At 43.0% G+C, this 20649-nt stretch overlaps 1 protein-coding gene across 9 annotated transcripts in view; it reads left to right on the top strand.

The window, feature by feature from the left end:
* XPNPEP1 (X-prolyl aminopeptidase 1) overlaps nt 1-20649 on the top strand; it is a 54423-nt gene that overhangs the window by 7814 nt on the left and 25960 nt on the right. For 3 of the 9 annotated variants that reach the window (XM_025467152.3, XM_025467155.3, XM_049103592.1), the window contains 4 exons: nt 769-857; nt 7364-7474; nt 8233-8357; nt 19859-19922. In XM_025467152.3, the coding sequence (XP_025322937.1) occupies nt 8241-8357; nt 19859-19922 (181 nt within the window). In that variant the 5' untranslated portion in view covers nt 769-857; nt 7364-7474; nt 8233-8240. Of the gene's footprint in view, nt 1-768; nt 858-2723; nt 2869-7363; nt 7475-8232; nt 8358-19858; nt 19923-20649 lie in introns of all 9 variants that reach the window. The other 6 variants (XM_025467151.3, XM_025467153.3, XM_049103593.1 and 3 more) reach the window with 4 other exon arrangements.

Raw genomic sequence — 20649 nt, 5'->3', positions numbered from 1 at the left:
GATGAAGTAGTCTCAACTGAAGATAAGCTCTTTTTTTTTTTTTTTAAAGATTTAATTTATTTATTCATGAGAATAACACAGAGGGGGGAGAGAGGAGAGAGGCAGAGACACAGGCAGAGGGAGAAGCAGACTCCATGCAGGGAGCCTGACATGGGATTTGATCCTGGGTCTCCAGGATCAGGCCCTGGGCCATAGGCGGCACTAAATCGCTGAGCCACCAGGGCTGCCCTGAAGATAAGCTCTTAATAAAAGATTACAAAACACACAAGGAATAAGTTACTAAGAGGGAGCCAGCAGACCCAGCAAATTGAAGATTAACCATCCCCAGACCTGCTAATGGAAAGTCTGAAGTGAATTATAAAATAAAGGCCCCAAATAATTAAAGCTGAGAGAAAGAATAGAAACCATAGTGAAAGAATGAGACACCATGAAGAAAGAGCAGTCAAATTTAAAGAGAACCAAACAGAATTTATACATGTAAAAAAAACAGTCATTGCAAACAAAATCTTTTTAGACTACTTAGACAGGAGATTAGACATAGCTGAAGAGAATTCAGGAATTAGAGGTTAGATATGAGAAGGTTTGCCTGCCATGGTGCTGTTGAAGTTGCAAGTTTTATCTGAAACTTTTACTTATTTCGTTATGATACCGGGGTGAGAGTCCTAATGACTCACGAAGGAAAATTGCTAAGTGAGGTAGATATTCTCTAACTAAGCTTTGCCACGTTTCCTATGGTCAAAGTCTGCAATATCTGTTCTTTCTCTTAAGGGCGAATCACCAGGATTTTCAGCTGAGAAATTTAAGAATAATTGAGCCTAACGAAGTGATACACTCAGGAGACCCAGGTGTGAAAACAGGTAATAATTTTGCCTATTAATTAGATGGGATGTCCGAAAACAATTTTAGGTCCTTGTACCCTAATCCCAAGTTGGGAGAGAAGAGAGGGTAAAGGATTAATAATTGCTCATGGCTGGGACTGAGGGGACAGAAATCTGGAAATTAAAAACCATTTTATCCTTTGGGTTCTGGGTAGTTGGTTACTGTTTTTGTATATATTTACCACTTTTTTTAAGGTAATAAGTTAAGAGAATTATAATTTTCATATTTCCTATTTTTGGTGATTAAGTGGTAGTGGTAGAGGAGTAGATAGGTTATTATTGAAAATACCCTATTCTAGGGTCTAGAGGTGCCTGGGTGTCTCAGTTGGTTAAGTGTCTGACTCTTGATTTTGGCTCAGGTCATGATCCTAGGGTCGTGAGATGGAGCCCTGCATGAGACTCCAGACTCTCTCTCTCCTTTTCCTCCCTCTGCCAACCCCCACCCTGTGCCCCTCCCCCCAAAAGCACTATTCTAGTTTTTCCTGTCTCTAACATAAACTTTTATTACTGCCTTAGAGATTGGCTTTCAATTTTTGTCATAAGATTTTGAAATGAGAAAATTTTATAGTATATTACTCTGCTATATAAATTATGCATTCAGGAAAATCTTTTTGGGAAAAATTTCTGGAACCATACTCTCTTCCCAGAACTGGTTAGTTGTGTTGTTAGGTTGCCAGAAACTTGAATTCTGAAAAGTGGTATATTACTATATTTCTATCCCTTGAAAGCTAGTGCTTTTCTTTGGGGTACCCAGGAGCATTTACTTTTAGTCAACTGGAAAACTCGATTATCTGAAGTTCATAAACCATAGAAGAGCAGTGTTATAATTGCATGCAACTAGGTTCCTTTTCTTTAAAAATATGGATACATATATCCAACATATTTTAGGCCATATTAGGAGGGAGGAGAAGAGGAAGGAAAAAGGAAGGGGAAAAAAGTAAAGTAAAGGAAACAGTGATAGAATTATCAAATGTAGAGTTTAAAGAGACCTTCTCTTTAGTATGTCTGAAGAAATAGAAGTTCGGGGACCATCAGTTGACTGAGGTTGCAGATCCCGTGGAAACTGGAATCCACTTGTTTCGATTCTGTTGGTCTTAGAATAGTTTAAGAGAGCGTAGCAGAGCGTCCTCCAGATAATATGGTATAATAGTGCACAGACTTGGGAGTTAGATAGATACTAGGTCCTGGTGCCTGATGATTGAGTTGAATGGGGCAAATATTTAACTCTTTTCCTTTATCTGTAAAATGGGAATACTGAAACCTCCCTTGGAAGGGTTATTTTGAGAATCATTTAAGTATGTAAAGCCCTTGGTCCTCCCTCAGCAGTGAGACAGAGAAACAAACCACTGCCTCTAAAGCTATTGATGCTGGAAGAGCAGCCTGGTATCCATGTGTGTGTTAAGATGCTGAAATTGGAGTAAACCAACCCCTTCTATTCTTACAAAAAGGCATGTAAGAAACCCAGCTGGTGCTTCAGATATAGATTCAAATAATATTTCTTGAGCTTTTATAATGTACGCGATGCTGTGCATGGTACTTCCACACATGTTGTGAAGTTGACTTCTCCTACCCACCCAGTGAGGTAAATACGGTGTGCCTTTCATATACTTCTAAGCAGTGAAAAGTTTTGTTTATGATAAAGGCTCAAGGTTTCGGAATCTATTTCTAAAAGCAGGCCCACATATGCAAGAGACTTTTACATGAGTCATTCTCTTTAAAGCATGATTTAAAAATACCTGGCAGCGTATGGGCTAATGTTACATCATGGACTAGGCTTGTTGCTCTTGGCTTCCTACTTCCCAGCACACCCTGATTAACTCTTGGCTGCTTCTAAATTTCTCAAAGTGATAGAATGCGGAATGAGCAGATGCTGTTAATACGACGTCTTCTAATATCCTAGCTTCTTTCACTGAAGATTCATTGCTGTTGATTATATTGAGTCTGGAAAGATCATGACATGAATTTGGGACATTCACTCAGCCATCCTTGAGTGAGTATCCATATGTGTTAGGTGGTGGGCTTAATACATGGATTCAGGAATGATGATGACATGTCCCTGTTTAAGGAGAAGCAATATGCATACCTGTTGCACTATTTATCACATTGCTTTCAGGGTTAGTTAATTGTGTATCTAGCTCTATTAATTGTACACACATAACATTTACTATGTGCCAAGCACTGTTTCTAAGGCCTTTGTATATAGTAACCTATTTAATCCTTGTAAGATTTTTCATCTCCTCTGTCTTAGTTGCTTTTTCAGCCACTGCCACCTCCATGGCTGGATCTTGTAATGGTGTCAGCTTTGTCCCCTCCTCAGCTAGCGGCTGATCCATTCAGTCTCTTTCACGGCCTGTTGGTGCTTGTGGCTACAGCTGTCCAAGCCACCTTGGCGCATTGTCACCACCTCCGTGAAGCTGCCTCCATGGCCACAGCTCGTTGCTTTGGCCATTGCCTGTCACTGTCTTCTTCACCTTTACTGTGGCTGCCACTGCTGCTTACCATGTCCTAACTGCAGGTTGTGGTATTGGGACACATATCAAACACAAAGATATATTTGTGACAAAGAAGTGGCTGCCTCTGACCCAGGACACCAACCAAATGCAAAGGGCGAGAAGGAGGAGGAGGAGGAGGGGGGCGGGGGCAGCAGTTATGGCAGGTGGCATTTTTTAGGGAAGTGTGAAATTCTGTAGTAGAGTAACCCTGCAGTGCTGATGATTCTGAGGAGGCCAGTGGAGCGGGAAAAGGAGATGATGAGGCAGGAGATGGTGATGGAGGCCAGGATGTGCTGGTGAGGAGGCAGGTTATGGTGCCTAGGAACCAAAGGAGGCCTTTGACCAATTCCATTTCATCTTTGATGGTTTTTAGTTTGTTGTTGAGGATTTTGTGCTTGCCATTGGTTCTGTTGACTTTGTCAATGAAGTCAGTGACCAATAATGTTGATACACACGATAGAGCTATAAAAACCCAGTCAGTGCCATCAAAATCCTTAAGTCAGCATATGCCCAAATAGAAACCAAATTCTATAAGGAAATTAATGATCTTGACAGAAAATACATCGGCTTCTATCATGTATTTGCTCTTTAAAATTCCAGATGCCCAGCCTATACTCCAGACTAATTAAATTATTAGAAGTCCCTCAGGTACTTCTGTTTTGCAGCCAAGGTTGAAATACTGCTCCAAAGGAAGTCTACTTTTTAGCTTGGCTCTTTTTAATGATAACTTGCTCAGAAATACAATTTGAAACCCCTGAAAAATGTCATAATAAAGTTTCAGATGCTGGCAAGCTTACAAGGTCACTATAGGCTTTATTTTGAACCCAGTTGGAGGTATTGACATATAAGCTTAGTTTGGATCAGATCATTGTGATCTCTCTTTCTTAGATGAGAAATTACAGGTTCAGTAGATTAGACAAAAGGAAAGGATGCTCCTCTGTATTCAGAATTAGCTCTAATGCAAGGAACATGGGCCTGTTCAAATTGTGAATAGGACCATTTCCAGTGACTCTAAGTACTGTCCTTTGGAGACTCAGATGGAGCTCTGAGGCTGGTGGTTGAAGCTACCCTTGCAAAATGAGAATGAGGCACTTTTTCAGTGAGTCCTAAGATCAGTATGATGCCTCATAAGGGAGTCTATTGGATGTAACCATAATGATGGAGACTTCTGTAGCTCCAGATGCTGGCAATGATGGAGAAGAAGCAGATGGAAATGTTAAAAAAAAAAAGAAACTTAGAAAGATCCATACCTAGCCAAGTTCAAGCTATAGGGTGTCAGTCCTGGAAGATATAATGGCCCCAGTGTAACTCTTCATTACTTACAGCTTTGTATGCTAGGATATTTTTGGTTAAAATATTTTTTATTTGTTTAAAAAAATGAGTTGGCAAAATCTGAAACACTGGCAGCACTAAAATGCTGGTGAGGAAGTAGAGCATTGGGAACTTTCATTCATTAATGGCAGGAATACAAATGGTCAACCACTTAGGAAGACAGTTTGGCAGTTTCTTATAAAACTAAATATATCCTTAGCTTATGATCCAGGAGTCATGCTCCTTGGTATTTACCCAAAGGAGCTGGAAACTTATGTCCACACAAAAACCTGTACACGGATGTTTATAGCAGCTTGGTACATAATGGCCAAAACTTGGAAGTAACCAAGATGACCTTCAGTAAATGAATGTATAAATAAACTGGTTCATCCAGGCAATGGAATATTATTTATCCCTAAAAAGAAATGAGCTATCAAACCATGAAAAGACTCAAAAGAACCTTAAGTACATATTGCTTCGTGAAAGAAGCCAATCTGCAAAGGCTGTGTATTATAGGATTCCAGCTATTTGACTTGCAAAACTATGAAGACAATAAACAGATGAGTCACTTTCAGGGGTTGAGGGCCAGTGAGGGGAGGGCTAAATAGACTGAGCAGAGGGGATTTTTAAGGCAATGAAAACTTTCTTTTTAAAATTTATTTTATTTTATTTTTTGATTTATTTATGATAGACAGAGAGAGAGAGAGAGAGAGAGAGAGAGAGGGAGAGGCAGGCAGAGACACAGGCAGAGGGATAAGCAGGCTCCATGCTGGGAACCCGATGCAGGACTTGATCCCGGGACTCCAGGATCGCGCCCTGGGCCAAAGGCAGGCACTAAACTGCTGAGCCACCCAAGGATCCCCGGGCAATGAAAACTCTTAAGTTATTTTGTGTGATATTGTAATATTGGATACATGACATTATGCATTTGTCAAAAACTATAGGATGAAAAAAAACCCCAAAAACTATAGGATGTACCACACCAAGAGTGAATTCTTATACAAACTATGGATTTAAGGGGATAATAATGTGTCAGTGAGGGTTCATCAGGAGCAACAAATGTACCACTCTGGTGAGGGATCTTTTAAAAAATTTTATTTAATTTTTTTCAAGTTTAAAAAAAAATATATATATATATTTATTTTTAAAGATTTAATTTATTTATTCATGACAGACACAGAGAGTGAGAGAGAGAGGCAGAGACACAGGCAGAGGAAGAAGCAGGCTCCATGCAGGGAGCCTGACGTGGAACTCCATTCCCGGTCTCCTGGATCACGCCCTGGGCAGAAGGCACGCGCTAAACCACTGAGCCACCGGGGCTACCCTCAAGTTTTTAGTTAAATTCCAGTTAGTTAACATATAGTGTGATATTAGTTTCAGGTGTACAGTTTAGTGATTCAACACTTAGAACACTGGATGCTCATCACAAGTGCCCTCCTTTTTTTTTTTTTTAAAGATTTTATTAATTTATTCATGAGAGACACAGAGAAGGAAGCAGAGACACAGGCAGAGGGAGAAGCAGGCTCCCTGTGGGGAGCCCAATGTGGGACTCAGTTCCAGGACCCCGGGATCACACCTTGAGCCAAAGGCAGACGCTCAACCACTGAGCCAGCCAGGTGCTGCCACAAGTGCCCTCTTTTTTTTTTTTTTTTTTTTTTTTTTTTTTACAAGTGCCCTCTTTAATCCCCAAAAGCCATCCTTTCACCCATGTTCTCTATAGTTAAGAGTCTATTTCTTGGTTTTCCTCTCCTTACTCCCTCCCCTCATGTTTATTTCTTAAATTCCACATCTGAGGAAAATCATATGGTATTTGCCTTTCTCTGGCTGACTTATTTCACTCAACATAAGGCTCTCTAGTTCCATTGGCGGTGGCCTTGATTGTGGGGCGGGGGGGTGGGCAGTGAGGATGTTTGTATGTTGGGAGGAAGGAGGTATAGAGGAACTCTATTTTCTGCTCAATTTTGCTGTGAATTTATAATTCTTCTAAAAAAAATCTATTTAAAAAATGAGCTGGAAAAACTCATTATTCTACTTGAATTCTAATAGTATAGTTTTGTGTCACTACATGGGATTAGGAAAATATGGTTGCTGTTTTATAATTGGCTTTTTGTGAAGTTGTTTTGTTATAACTCATGGGACTATAGTTAGATATAGTCCTTATCTAGTCAGATCTATAGTTACTATACAGTATGGTTTATCAGAACTGTACACTGATACCAATATTTTTTGAGAAAAGATTTTCTTTTAAAGATTTTATTTGTGAGAGACACAGAGAGAAGGCAGAGACATAGGCAGAGGGAGAAGCAGGCTCCATGGAGGGAGCCTGATGTGGAACTTGATCCCGGGACTCCAGGATCACACCCTGAGCTGAAGGCAGACGCTCAACCTCTGAGCCACCCTGGTATCCCGAGAAAAGATTTTTTTGAAGAACTAACTAAAGTGATTTGAAAGTCTGCTTGCATCATCTGTGCCTTTATCACGTCGAAATAGTCGATGCAATGCTCTGAGTACCTAGAAATTAGTAAAATTTTAAGAATTCTAGTAAGACCACATTTAACATTTTCTTTTTAATGATTTTCATATTTCTGTTTCTATTTTGTATTTTCTTGAGCTGGTGACTCTGTCCCAAAAAACTCTAGTTTTATTGGGATAGACTCCTAGGGACCCCTGTGATTTTTTCAGGGCTCAGTTTGGAAACCTTGGATCTACTCTGCTCTCACCATATTTTAGAGAGGTGAACACAGACCACTGAGGCCTGTCCCCTTCTCCTTGACGTTGCACACCCAATTGATAGTAAGTATTCACTAGAGCACATGACTTAGACTCTTGACTTGTAGTGGTCTGACCTTTCTACTCTTCATCTATAGTTGGCTATTTAACTGAAACATAAAACATACTTCTTTTAATGCAGTCAAACTTAAACAGTAAGATACCAGAAAAAGAAAATAAAAATCCCCCTGTCCAAAGGTAACCATTCATTAACACTGGGGTGACTGGCCTTCTAGAAACTTCTCTGTGGATATACACATACGGAATTTTAAATAAGAACGATCTATACATATTTTGTAATCTGTTTTCAATCTTTGCAAATGAAATACAGGTCTGTATAACTTTTTTTTTTTGGTCTGTGTACCTTTTAATGATTTTAGTAGTGTACTATTATACGTATTATATGTATTATAGTTTATTTACCTAGTTATGTATTTTTCTCTACTTTTTTAAAAAAAACTACAAAGATAAACAGGTATCTTTGTGCATTTATATATCTCTTTGTAATATAGTCCTGGAAGTGAAAGGGGTAACTGATCAATTTGGAAATGGGTATTAGTAGCTCAACTTACTTGCCGCAAATGGCTGTTTGGAAGTGGTATATAAAACTATAAACTTGAGAGTTTTAGGGACCTTTGGTTTTGGTCTGGTGGTGAGGTGGTCAGTTTGAAGATGCAGCTGGGGTGAGGCAGCTGGCAGGTATGTCTCTAGGGCTCTCTTTGAGCTAGTCATGAGTTGCATAGAGCAGGCTGGTTTTGGAACTAACTCTCCTGTTTTTGCAGACGGCAGGATGGCTCCAAAGGTAACCTCAGAGTTGCTTCGGCAGCTGCGACAAGCCATGAGGAACACAGAGTATGTGACAGAACCGATCCAGGCCTACATTATCCCATCGGGAGATGCCCACCAGGTACTGAGTGGAGATGGGCCAGTGATGTACCTCATCAGCCTCTACTCTGTTTTCATTCTTTTCCCTCATCCCCAGGGTGTTTGTAGGATTCTAGTTGTCAGTCTATAGCTGAGCATGTCCTCCAAGGCTTAGCACAGGGACCTGTGTCTAGTAGGCTCTCATGAATGCTTGTGGATTTGTTCCTGGCTCCGTTATTTCCAGTGAATGCACTCAGTTTTCAATAACTTGTGGAAGCGTTAGTGGACAAATGAAGGGGCAGAGGTCTGGGCCTTTCTGTTGCTGACACACTTTACCCCATCTCTTTTGCCACACCCTTTCTTTATAAGAATTGCCTGTCCTGCCTCCCTTCTCCCCATCCAGACTATCCCTCCCATCCCTCTGACATGGCTGGAAGAACAGCCAGAAAGTAGTCATGATCTATACCCCAACAGATTTTAGGGATAATTTTGAATATTACCTTCTCCTCTCCTTCCTCCCCAACCATTACCTTTGATGGAAGCAACTCAGTAAATGCCCTTTACCTCTGAGAACACTAGTGATCTAAATATGGGAGGAGTTGGGTTTAGAGAGGTGGAGACTGCATGTGATGGGGCTGAAGGGCAGAAGGGTGGAAGGATTCTAGTATCTACTCTTTTAGGTCATTGAGTCAGCAAGTGTTTAAGTGCCTATACCATGGTCATGGGACTGCAGGTTTACAAAGGGAACAGTATACAAAATACTGTTCAGAGGGATGAGACAATATACAAAGTATTATTCTTCCATAGACTCATCTATACATATATATTTTTTATAGCCTTTGCTTATATGCAAGGCACTGCCCTAGGTATGGTACATGACACAAAGATGAGAATGGTCCTGTTTTCAAGAAGCATACAGTTGAGTACTGGAGTAGAGACATGTCTGTATTCAAGGTGGGACGTGGAAGTGCCATCAAGAAAATCTGGACAAAACACTGTGGAAGTTTGAGGGTGAAAGGGAAGATGATAGATGGCTTCAAGAGCAGGGAAGGCATTTGAACTGGATTTTGAAGAATGGGTAGAATTGGATAAATAGAGGAAGGGGAAAGGATTCTAGGTGAGAAGATTAGTAGGAGCAAAGGCAGAGAAGCGGGGAAGGTTGGAGTACTTTGAAGAAACAACATGGCAAATTCCCATGGCAAAAGCCCAACGAGGGCATAAGCAATGGTGGGAAATACAGCTGGTGCTCTAGGATCCATTAGTTATAGGTTGCAGAAACTGCCTTGAGGTCCTTTGAAAAATAAAAAGACTTTATAAAGGTTTATGGGCAGAGCCACTGCTTTGGCAAAACTCTAGCTTATGAATGGTGGTCTCTGGACTTGTGGAATGTCAGGGCCTCAGATGGAGTGTCTCATGGAAACTGAGGGCAGGAATGCAGGAGGCCAAGAACAACTGGGATGGGAGGGTTTCAGTTCTTGCCATAGATCAGTTTCTCCCTTTCTTAGGCAACAAGGTAGATGATAAATAGGGGTCCATCTGACAGTTCCCACGTTTATATCTTGATCTTTTACTTTGAAGATACCAGATTGAGCTAGAACCTTAATCCCAAGTCCAGAGTCCTGAGTGAGAACTTAAAAAAAATTTTTTTTATTAGAGTTCAATTTGCCAACATATAGCATAACACCCAGTGCTCATCCCGCCAAGTGCCCCCCTTAGTCCCCATCACCCAGCTGAGTGAGAACTTGATTAGCATAGTAACTTGGTGTATTTTGTATTTTCTTGAGCTGATGACTCCGTCCCAAAAAACTCTAGTGTGTGCGTGTGCACGCATTTGTGGGATGGCATGTAGTGTAGATAGGACTGATGAGGGTCTACCATGATGGAGGGGAAACGTGTAAGAGTATTACTTTAAGTTGAACAAAGTTCCCCAAAATGTCAACTTGAACTGGCCTCTTTTCTGTCCCTCCCCAAAGGTGCCAGACTGCATGGTTGTGACAATATCAGGCCAGTGTTAATCTGGGATAGCAGGAATATTGGACCCCTGCCTGGAAACATAAGATTTCCTGGCCTCAGGAGCAAATGAAAGGCTGAAATGAATAACCAAAGGGATTGGATAATTTGAGGCAACAGCGTGTAGTTAGTATACTTTGATGTTTAGAGCCTTATTCCCCCAATAGTATTCCATAGTATTTCTATTGTGTCTCATAAGATGTTCTGGATAAAGTGTATTCAGTGGTCAAGAAAATAGTAAATGAGCTGAGCAGTTTCTTTTTATTGTTACAGTAAGGAAGCTTAACATTAACTGTCATCGCAGCTATTTTTAAGTGTACAGTACAATAGTGTTAACTATGTGCACATTGTTGTGTAATAGATCTCTGAAACTTTTCCATCTTGCAGAACTGAAACTCTGTACTCGTTGAACAACTCCCACCCTCGCCTCCCCTTTTAGATTTTTATTTATTTATTAGAGAGAGAGAGCAAACACAGAGGGAGATGGAGAAGTAGACTCCCCGCTGAGCAGAGAGCCCGAAGCGGGACTCAGTCCTAGGACCTGAGATCATGACCTGAGCCAAAGGTGGATGCTTAACTAACTGAGCCATCCAGGTGCCTGTCTAGTTTCTATTTCTAAGAGTTTGACTACTTTATATACTTCATATAAGTGGAATCATACAATATTATCTTTTTGCGACTGGCTTATTTCACTTAGCATAATGTCTTTAAGGTTCATCTATAGTGTAGCATATGACAGGATTTCCTTTTTAAAGGCCAAATGATAATCCATTGTGTGCGTATACCACATTTTTTTTATATGCCACATTAAAAAAAAATCTGTTCATGTGTGGATGAACATTTAGGTTGCTTCTAGCTCTTGGCTCTTGTGAATAATGCTGTAGGGTATATAAATGTCTCTTAGAGATCCTGTTTTCAGTTCTTTTGGATATATACCTAGAAGTGGAATTGTTGGATCATACAGTAATTCTATTTTTTTAAAAAGTAAACTCTACCCCCAATGTGGGGCTCGAACTAAGGACCCCAAGGTCAAGTGTCATGCTCTATAGACTGAGCCAGCCAGGTGCTCCAGTAATTCTATTTTTATTTTATTTTTTATTATTTTTTAAAGATTTTATTTATTTATTCATGAAAGACAGAGAGAGAGACAGAAAGACAGAGACACAGGCAGAGGGAAAAGCAGGCTTCATGCAGGGAGCCTGACATGGGACTCGATCCTGGGTCTCCAGGATCACGCCCTTGGCTGAAGGCAGTGCTAAACTGCTGAACCACCCAGGCTGCCCCAGTAATTCTATTTTTAATTTTTTGAGGAACCTCCATACTACTTTCTTTGGTGGCTGTACCATTTTGCCTTTTCACCAGCAGTGCACAAAGGTTCCAATTTCTCCACATACTTGCCAATACTGTTATTTTCTTTTTCTTCTTTTTTCCCCAATAATGGAATCCTAACTGATATGAGGTAATATCACATTGTGGTTTTAATCCTCCATTTTCATGATGATTAGTGATATTGAGCATCTTTTTTTTTTTTTTAAAGATTTTATTTATTTATTAAAGATAGAGAGAGAGAGAGAGAGAGAGAGAGAGGCAGAGACACAGGCAGAGGGAGAAGCAGGCTCCATGTAGGGATCCTGATGTGGGACTTAATCCCGGGTCTCCAGGATCATGCCCTGGGCTGAAGGCAGCGCTAAACCGCTAAGCCACCGGGGCTGCCCTTGAGCATCTTTTCATATGCTTGTTGGCCATCTGTACAGCTCTTGGAGAAATGTCTATTGAAGTCCTTGGCCCGTTTGAATGGTTTTTTAACTGTAGGACTTTTCAGGGCTTTCAGTATGCAAATGTGCACTGTGCAACTCTAAGGAGAGGATGAAGTATTTATTCAGCATTTTCTAGACTTAAATGGAATTGGAATTCCATGGAATTCCCACAGTCATCTCAGGGGGTAGGGTAGGCTCAGGGACTCAGTGTTCTATGGAATCCCTTGGTCCATTGATCCATAACAGCACTTTTCATGCTATGATGGGTCTTACTTGCTTCTCAAACAGGTGAGAGGAAAGGGAGATCCTTGTGTAGAGAGGAGAAGCCACCAAAGACTAGGGTTCTGCATGTAAAAGTGGATGAAGGGGGAGGTGAGAGAGTGTGAGATATGAGTATAGGAGAAATAGAAGATCTGGTTAGAGCGGGAGTTGGTGGCATGTGAGGAAGCAATGGTGGAGGAGTACATTACCGTTAGCTTTAGTAGGCAGTGGGGAGGTGGGGGGGAGTTGGGTGCAAGTTTAGGGCAGGGGTTTATAACAATTCTTCCATTCACTTCTGTTCTTTAGAATAGATGAACAAGATTCGCTACCTTCGTAGGAACCAAAGTTTCATCTTGCCTCAGGACTGGATGAATAAGTAATTCAGCCAACTCAGCCTAGGCCAGAGTCATGGTAGGAGGTGTAGGTAACAGGCACCCCAGCATTTAAGAAGGGCAGACTCTAGCCTTGTTCCTGAGGAAATCCTTTTTCCCCCTGCTTGGGCCTCCTCTGATGGGTCTTTCCTGCCTCCTGTCAGTTCAGGCTTTAGCCTTTGGACTTGGGCTTCGTATCACATGGATTCTGATCACCAGTGATGCTTTTGCTGATGCTGATGCACCAGTGATGTTTTTCATTTTCTGCCTTTCAGGCATCAGGCAGTTGCCCTGGACTGATTGGATTGCAGCTGTTTTATCTCAGTGTTGAGCAGGATGGTGGTTCCTGAGGTGGGAGCACATTATATGGCAACTGGTGTGGGATCTTCTGTAAGTCCCTGTATGGGTCTGGTTTCTCCATAGAGACCCAACAAATAGGATGTATAGAGATACCTATTTATAGAGAGACATCCTGAGGGATGGGCTCCCACATTAGCTCCCCTGGTTCTCAGACCTTCGAGTTTGAACTGGAACTACACCCCCAGCGTTCTTGGTTCTCTAGCCTGCAGATGGCACCAGTGGTGTATGTCCCTGTCTGAGTTAAAGGCCCGAGAACCAGGAATGCTGATGTCTGAGGGCAGAAGAAGACAATGTTTCCGCTTAAATGAGAGAGCAAATTCGACTTTCCTCCATACTTTTGTTCTGTTCAGACCTTTAATGACTTGGATGCCAAACACATTGGGGTGGCAATCATCAGCCAGTAGCTGATTCAAATGTTGTCTTTTCCAGAAACCAACTTATAGACAAAGTCAGAAATAATGTTTTACCAGCTAGCTATATGGGGATGCCTTATCCCAGAAGGTGGCCCACAAATTTCACTATCCCTGACCCCTAGCACACTGCTGTCTGAAATTGGGTCTCTCTTCTGAGAGGGTCGTAGAGCCTGTTGTAGAGTCCCAGCCAAAGACTCCTTACAGCTCTGCCTTGTTTGTGAGCCTTCACCTCCAGGGGAGGCCTTGTTGTAGGAAAGACTGGACCATGAATGTTATTTGAATTAAATGTTGAAAGTTTCTGGTTAAGGGTGTGTTGGCATTTCAGTTTGTCTTCTACCTGGAGTTAGGATACAATGTATGTGTTTACTAGTAGGAGATGTCCTTGTAGCCAAGGTAAGTCAAGTTTTATTCTTGGTTCTGGGTGCTGTCTGTGAGCCTTCTTCTTCTTCTTTTTTTTTTTTTTCTCATTTTAAAGCTATTTTTGGTCCAGTATCTTGATTTGGGCCTAATCCGTCCAAAGCAGTTCCTTGTTAAACTGGGGGAATGACAATGAGAGTGGCTGAACCACAGGTGATATTCCAGGCTCTCCCCAGCTCTTCATCCCCTGCTAATGATCCCAGAATATTAGAATATTAGAATTAGTTGGCTTCTCCCTGGATGAGGAGAATGAGAGTCAAAAGCCTGTTGAGCCTCATCTCTCTGGATGAGGAAACTGAGAGTTCAAAATCCTGTTGAGGGCTTTTGAACAAGGCAGTGACATAATCAAAGGAGCTGTGTTGAGTGTGGATTGGAGAAGGGACATTCTGGGAACTAAGAAGCCATTGGGAGACCATTGCAGGATCCCGGAGTCGGGGTACAGAGGCCTTGGACTTGGTGGTGGCCTTTAGGAGCAGAGAGGACGGGAAGGATTTGGAGGGAGAAGTAGTAGAGCACAGATTGAATGTGGACCTTATAGGCAGATGGCAGAGGGGTTTGGGAAGGTTGGAACCTGGGAGAGTTTGTGATGCCATCCAGAGAAACAAATGAGAAATGCGAGTTCCTTGTTTCAGTTCCTGTGGAGAGGTGGGGCATAGTTGGGGTGACTGCTAAGTGGGACTCTGGGGCCTTGCCAGGACTGTGAAGACAAGGAGCAAGGGTTGGCTTTGTGTGTGACCTGCCGCAGCAGCCTTCTCAGGAATAGAGAAGCTGCTGTTTTCTGTTCCTAATTGTTTCATTTCAGGCTAGATTCAGGGTTGATGGAATTTCTCCTCTGGGTGGGGAAGGGAGGGTGTTGGAGAATGAAGGGGAATCTTGAATTCTGTCCTTTGTGTACTTTCCAAAACATAAATATGCACACCCACACACTATTCCGTGCTAGAGAGCACCCCAAATGCATAATTACGCAAGGACTGGGCACTCCAGGAGTCTGCGTCTCACTGTCCTCTGCAACTCTAAGAGTTTGTTCTTTGTAAACCCAGGACAAGTGATGTGGTAATCATGAGTTTGGGCCCAGGGGGACTTTTACAATGAGAAATTGTCCATTCTTTCTGGTAATCTGAATGCTTTCATGTACTAAGTCAAACATTGGGATTTGTGGGCGCCTCTGGCCCTAAACCTGGAGAATCATTGAGTGGGGCCAGAACTGTGCCAGCACTACCCTTTAGAAATTCAAATTCTTTATCCCCCCCATCTGTAAGGCTTCATTATTCTGCTCTTGGGTGTGTTTAATCAAAGGGTCATGTTCTGTCAGAGGTGACTGCCAGTTTGAGTTTTTGGCTATTTTTATGGTTCCTCCTTCTGGAAGACTTGAATCAGATTTTCCTAACCTCTGTCCTACTTCCATTCTTCCTGGAGTCAGCTTCCTGTTTTGTATCTCTTAAACAGGCTCTCTCCTAGGGTGGAGTAGTGATTTTTTTATTTTTAACTTTTTTGGAGTAGTGATTTTTATCACAGAGTGATTTTATCTACTGTATTAATTAGAGTAATGCTAGCTGTGGTAACACATCTCAGAGTTTCAGTGGCCTGGTATTGTAGAGCCTTATCTCTTGTTTGTATAGCTGTCTGGAGTGGGTGTTCTTGGTTGGTGGGTGACTTTCTTCTACTAGGAAGAGAGTCATTCAGAGATCCAGGCTCTTTCCATCCTCTAACACCACTACTCCAGTGGGTGGAAGGCGGAGGAGTATGAAGAGGTCACACCCCCTTTTTACTGCCCTGACCCAGACATTACCCCAACCCTACATTTCATTGGTGAAAACTAGGCATGTGACCCCACCTAGATGCCTGGGTACCTGAGAAAAGAAGTCCTAGAGGGGAATATAGTTGTTGGCAATAGTAGGGATTTTGTTATCATCACCCAAGGCAGGGCATGGATAAATGCCAGTGTGGATTGTCCTGCAAATTTCTGACGTGTGGGAGTTCTCTGAGTGGAGTGGGCTAGAAAGCTTTGTGGAAGAGGATGTATTTGAACTGGATTTTGAGGGGTGGTTAAGGCTTTTTTTCCTTATTTATAGTTGTGCTTTATTTGGCTGAATATTATTTACTTGTTTGAATTAGATGCCAACACTTGAAAGATAGGTGACCTTTCATCAACACTCATATATTTAGCTTCTGAAATACTGAGGGGTGGCAACATGTGGCCTGTACTCCAGCATGACAGGCATCAGAGGTGAGAAGAGCTGCTGTCTGGAAAAGTCAATTCCTAATCCTCCTTGTCTAGTTTACTTGCCTGTACCCTAAGACACTTGAGTTTGAAACCACAGTTACAATCCCTTCTGGTCTGAATAGTACATTCGTTTCCTCCCGCTGCTATAACATTATCACAAACTTAGTGGTTTACAATAACAGAAATCTGTTATCTTACAGTTCTGGAGCTCTGGAGTCTACAGTGGGTCAGTAGGGCTATATTTTTTCTGGAGATTCCAGGGGAGAATCTGTTTCCTTGCCTTTTCCTGTTTCTAGAGGCCACCTGCATTCCTTAGGTTGTAGCCCTTCCTCTGTCTTCAAAGAGAAGGCTAAGATTTTAGCTAGGTACAGAGAAAAAGGCTCATCTTTCCTTCCGCTTTGTTCATTTATTCCGCAGATATTAAAAAAAAAAATATATATATATATATATTTATTTATTTATTTATTCAGAGAGAGAGAGCGAGAGAGGCACAGAGACACAGGCAGAGGGAGAAGCAGGCTCCATGCAGGGAGCCTGACGTGGGACTCGATCCCGGGTGTCCAGGATCACACCCCGGGCTGCAGGTGGCGCTAAACTGCTGCGCCACCGGGGCTGCCCTATTCGGCAGATGTTGATTGAGGATGAATATATACTACCTATGCTGTGATAGGGGACAGGGGCAGTCACAAATAGACAAATACTCTGATCTCATGGAACTTATATTTTGGGGCAGGCTAATAATAATGTAAGAAAGAAGAAGAGCATAGAAAAATGTGCTATACAGAGAGGTAAAGGCCAGGTGGCCACTTTGGGTGGTTCAGGCAAGCCCCTCTGTGAGGTGATATCTGATCTGAAATGTAGTGACGAGAAGGAGCTTGCCAGGCCACGATCAGAGAGGGACTTTGATAGGCACAAGAAAGAGCTTGTGCAAAGGCCCTGAAGCCGGAACGAGTTTGGGAAAGAGCAGAAAACCGGTGGTGTGGGTTGAATGTTTCAGGTGGTGGAGAGAGTGGAGGAGAGTCCTGAGAGGACAGCAGGGCCTGGTCAGGCAGTGCCTTGGGGACTGGGCTGGAGTTCGGATTTTACCCTAAGTTTGATGGGAAGCTCTTGGTAGGTTTTAAGCAGGATGCTAACATGGCATATGTAGACATCTTGGAAAGCTCACTCTTGAGTGTGTGAGAAGAATGGATTGGTGGGTCCCTGGTCCAGGTGGAGATGATGGAGGCCTGAACTGGGTGCTGGTCTTAAGAGATGGAGAGAAATGGTGTTTTTGGAGAAAAAGCCAATAGCTCTACTTCCTTGTTTCTCTTTCCTGGCATGCTAAGGTTTTGGGTTAATTATATCTCCCGGGAGAATGTTCTTGGATTTTGCCAGCCTCACAGCTGGGGGAAAAGTAGGAGGCCCAGGCCCAGTGCTTGTCTGGCTTTTGCCTAGTTTGTTGGTATAGAGGTGACAGCTTCGGTCAGTGACGGCTTCCTGGCAGGTTGACTACTTAGGTCATGTCTAGACATTCTTGCCCAGACCTCCTCTTGATCCCAAACCAAACATGTCCACCTGCTGTTAATTCCACCTCCCTTTGGAGAAACCTGCCTCCTGCCTTTGCTGATAGGCAACTCCTTTGAGAGGGCCTGTCCCGCTAGGGGTGGGGCATTCCTGGAGAGCTGCGTGCTTGAGTGGAAGAGTCTGCCTGTGCCCAGACGAGCAGTCCCTTCTCTGCCAGCCCTTTGCTGGCAGCCTCACTGTGTGTCACAGGTGGCTGAGCCTCTAGCAGGGGAGACTCCTTGGCCATCAGGAGTGCCCCTTGCCTCTTCCCCATTGTGTACTGTGAGTTTTAGCATGGAGGTTATTTTTGTTTCCTTAGTTTTCCCAGCCTCTTGGACACTTTTTCATCATTCATGAAGAAACTAATACTATCTGTTCCACTGCACACTTGCAGCACTCTCAGCATTCTGGTGAGTCGTTTTAGACATTAACTTATTGCTCCTCACAACGATCCTGGGAGAGCGGGAGCTCTCCTCTACCCTCCATTTTTGCCTTCTTTTTCTTTAGTCTTGCACCCAATGATTACTGCGTTAATAACCAAATGAGAATTCTGCAGTTCATAGATGCTGCTGGCGGCCATTCTTGCTGGTATTAGTGCTAAGATCAAGCATTCCTCTGTGTTTGAGGGATAAAACATGTGCCTGCTGTGGCTTTTCGCAGTCTGAGGGGACCTGTTTTAGAAATGAGGAACTGAGCCTGAGAGACGCAGTGAGCCTTGTTGTAGACCACGCAGCTGGGTCTGCTGGAGGGCAGGTGTGACCTTGAGCTCTGTCATCTGTCATGGCTCCCTCTGTCATGGCTTCCTCTGCTGGCCCTTTGGGCATCTCCATGGAGAGTGGTCCTCTGGCCGGTTTGAGGCTGTGGCTGCAGCTGCCTCGGTGAAATGAGTGGGAGCGAGACATGGATGCTTTTTCACCCCTACTTTGTGTTGACCTAAAAAATGCCTTGGTCTGGCAGCCCCATTCCCTATCATCAGCATTCTTTTTTTTTTTTTTTTTTTTTAAGATTTTATTTATTTATTAATGAGAGACACAGAGAGAAACACACACACACACACACAGAGGCAGAGACACAGGCAGAGGGAGAAGCAGGCTCCATGCAGGGGGCCTGACATGGGACTCGATCCCAGGTCTCCAGGATCAGGCCCTGGGCTGTAGGCTGCACCAAACCGCTGAGCCACCTGGGCTGCCCCATATCATCAGCATTCTTAACCCTGCTCGGTCCTTTAGCTCGGAAGACCCCTGCCAACAGTAGAAGGAACAGCAGCTCTGGTTTCCAGCACACCAGATCCTGGCCCAGCTACTAACCTGTGAGTGGGCAAGTTGCTTAAAGATTCTGTCTTCACCCTTCAATTTTCTCATTTGCCAGTAGTCTTATCCCAGAGAGTTGTTGCGAAGACGAGAGATAACATGTCACATGGGTGCAGCACAGCAGAGTGCTTCAGAGCCTGAGTTCAAAGCCCCTGCTACCTTTGGGGAAGTTACTTTACTGTGTTTAACTGTGTTGCCAGAAGTGTCCCACCATGACCAGGCACCATCTGCACAGAAATGTGAACTTCCCGTGTTGTTCAGTCTCTAACCCCTTCCTTTTAGAGGCAAGGGGATGGGAAAAACATGCTTTGGGACATGACATTTTCTTTTGCTGAAGCCTCCTGGATCAGAGGAAGTGTTTCCATTTATTCTCTAATGGGAAGGGACAGGGTCTGTATGGGAATGATTGGTGACGCCACATTAGAGGAGAATACACCCAGAAGTTCGGAAACAAGCTCATGCCTAAAGTGATCTAAGAGAACTATTGGCACCTAAAACAGAAATTCAGCCTTTCTTTTCAGAAAAATAACAGATGCCTAAATGTCAGTGGCAAGGAAGAGAGAAGGCTATTGGTTTGTTTTTTGAGTAAGATCTCAGAAAAGAGCAGTTTATTATGTTTTGTCTTAATCTGCTTTGTTCTCCAGAAGAAGAAATAGAGGCTAGTGGGAATAGCTCTTTTAGCCCATATTTAATTAGGGTCTTCTGCAGCATGAGCAGAGTTTTCATGTTCAGCTTGACTTTTCAGCTAGACTGTTCCTTGAAGGTGCCAAGGCTTTGCCAACCGAGTCCGCTGTGTCCCCTTGCACACAGCCGGGCACATGGAGAACAGTCAGCATGTGGCCATTCTAGGTCCACTTCAGCATCCTTTCTGTTTTCCAGAGTGAGTACATTGCTCCATGTGACTGTCGGCGGGCCTTTGTCTCTGGATTTGATGGCTCTGCGGGTGAGTTGCTAAATTCTCTCTCTGTTCTTTCTGTATTTTGTTTGCTTCCCCAAAATAACCAGGCCAACTTTCAGCCTGTGATAGAACCAAAAAGAAAATGCAAACCAGACACTCCCCCTTGAGCCTCTACAGAAAGGTGTGAACTCCCAGCATCCCCCAACTCTCTGAATTTACCTTTTAGTGGCCCTTTTCTCGATGCTTTTGCTATTAAAGTTTTCTTTTTCTTTTTTGCTATTAAAGTTTTAAAAAATTTTTCTTTAAAAATGCTTTGGACTTTTTATTGAATATAGCATACATACAGACAGTTGTATCAATTAAACTGAAAATACTTGTGTAACTAGCACTCTGAATAAGAAATGGGACACTAACAGCGTCCCGAACCCCCCCTAAGCTTGCTGGTCCTATGTCATTCTCTAAGTGCTTGACTTCCAGATTCAGTAATTTCACTTTCAGTTTAAAAAACAAAGGGTAATGTTGAGCTACATTGGTGCCCTGCCCTAACTTTTCCAAAACTGCTGTGCCCTTGAGTTTTAGGGTGCTTCCCCCCCTTCAGACTCTCCTGTGTTACGCTAGCTAGACTTGGCAAAGAACTGCTTCCTTTGGTCTAAGTGCTTGTGTTGGTTGGCACCTCAGGGTTGCCTTTGGCTGGTACGTCTGCCAGAAGCCCTGAGTTCTGTCAGGCGGTAGGGACTGAGGGCAGGTAGGGATGGGAGGCATCCAGGAGTCG

Source organism: Canis lupus, chromosome 28 (genome assembly GCF_003254725.2).
Source record: "Canis lupus dingo isolate Sandy chromosome 28, ASM325472v2, whole genome shotgun sequence".
Taxonomy (NCBI): domain Eukaryota; kingdom Metazoa; phylum Chordata; class Mammalia; order Carnivora; family Canidae; genus Canis; species Canis lupus.
This window is presented reverse-complemented; position numbering and strand designations above follow the sequence as displayed.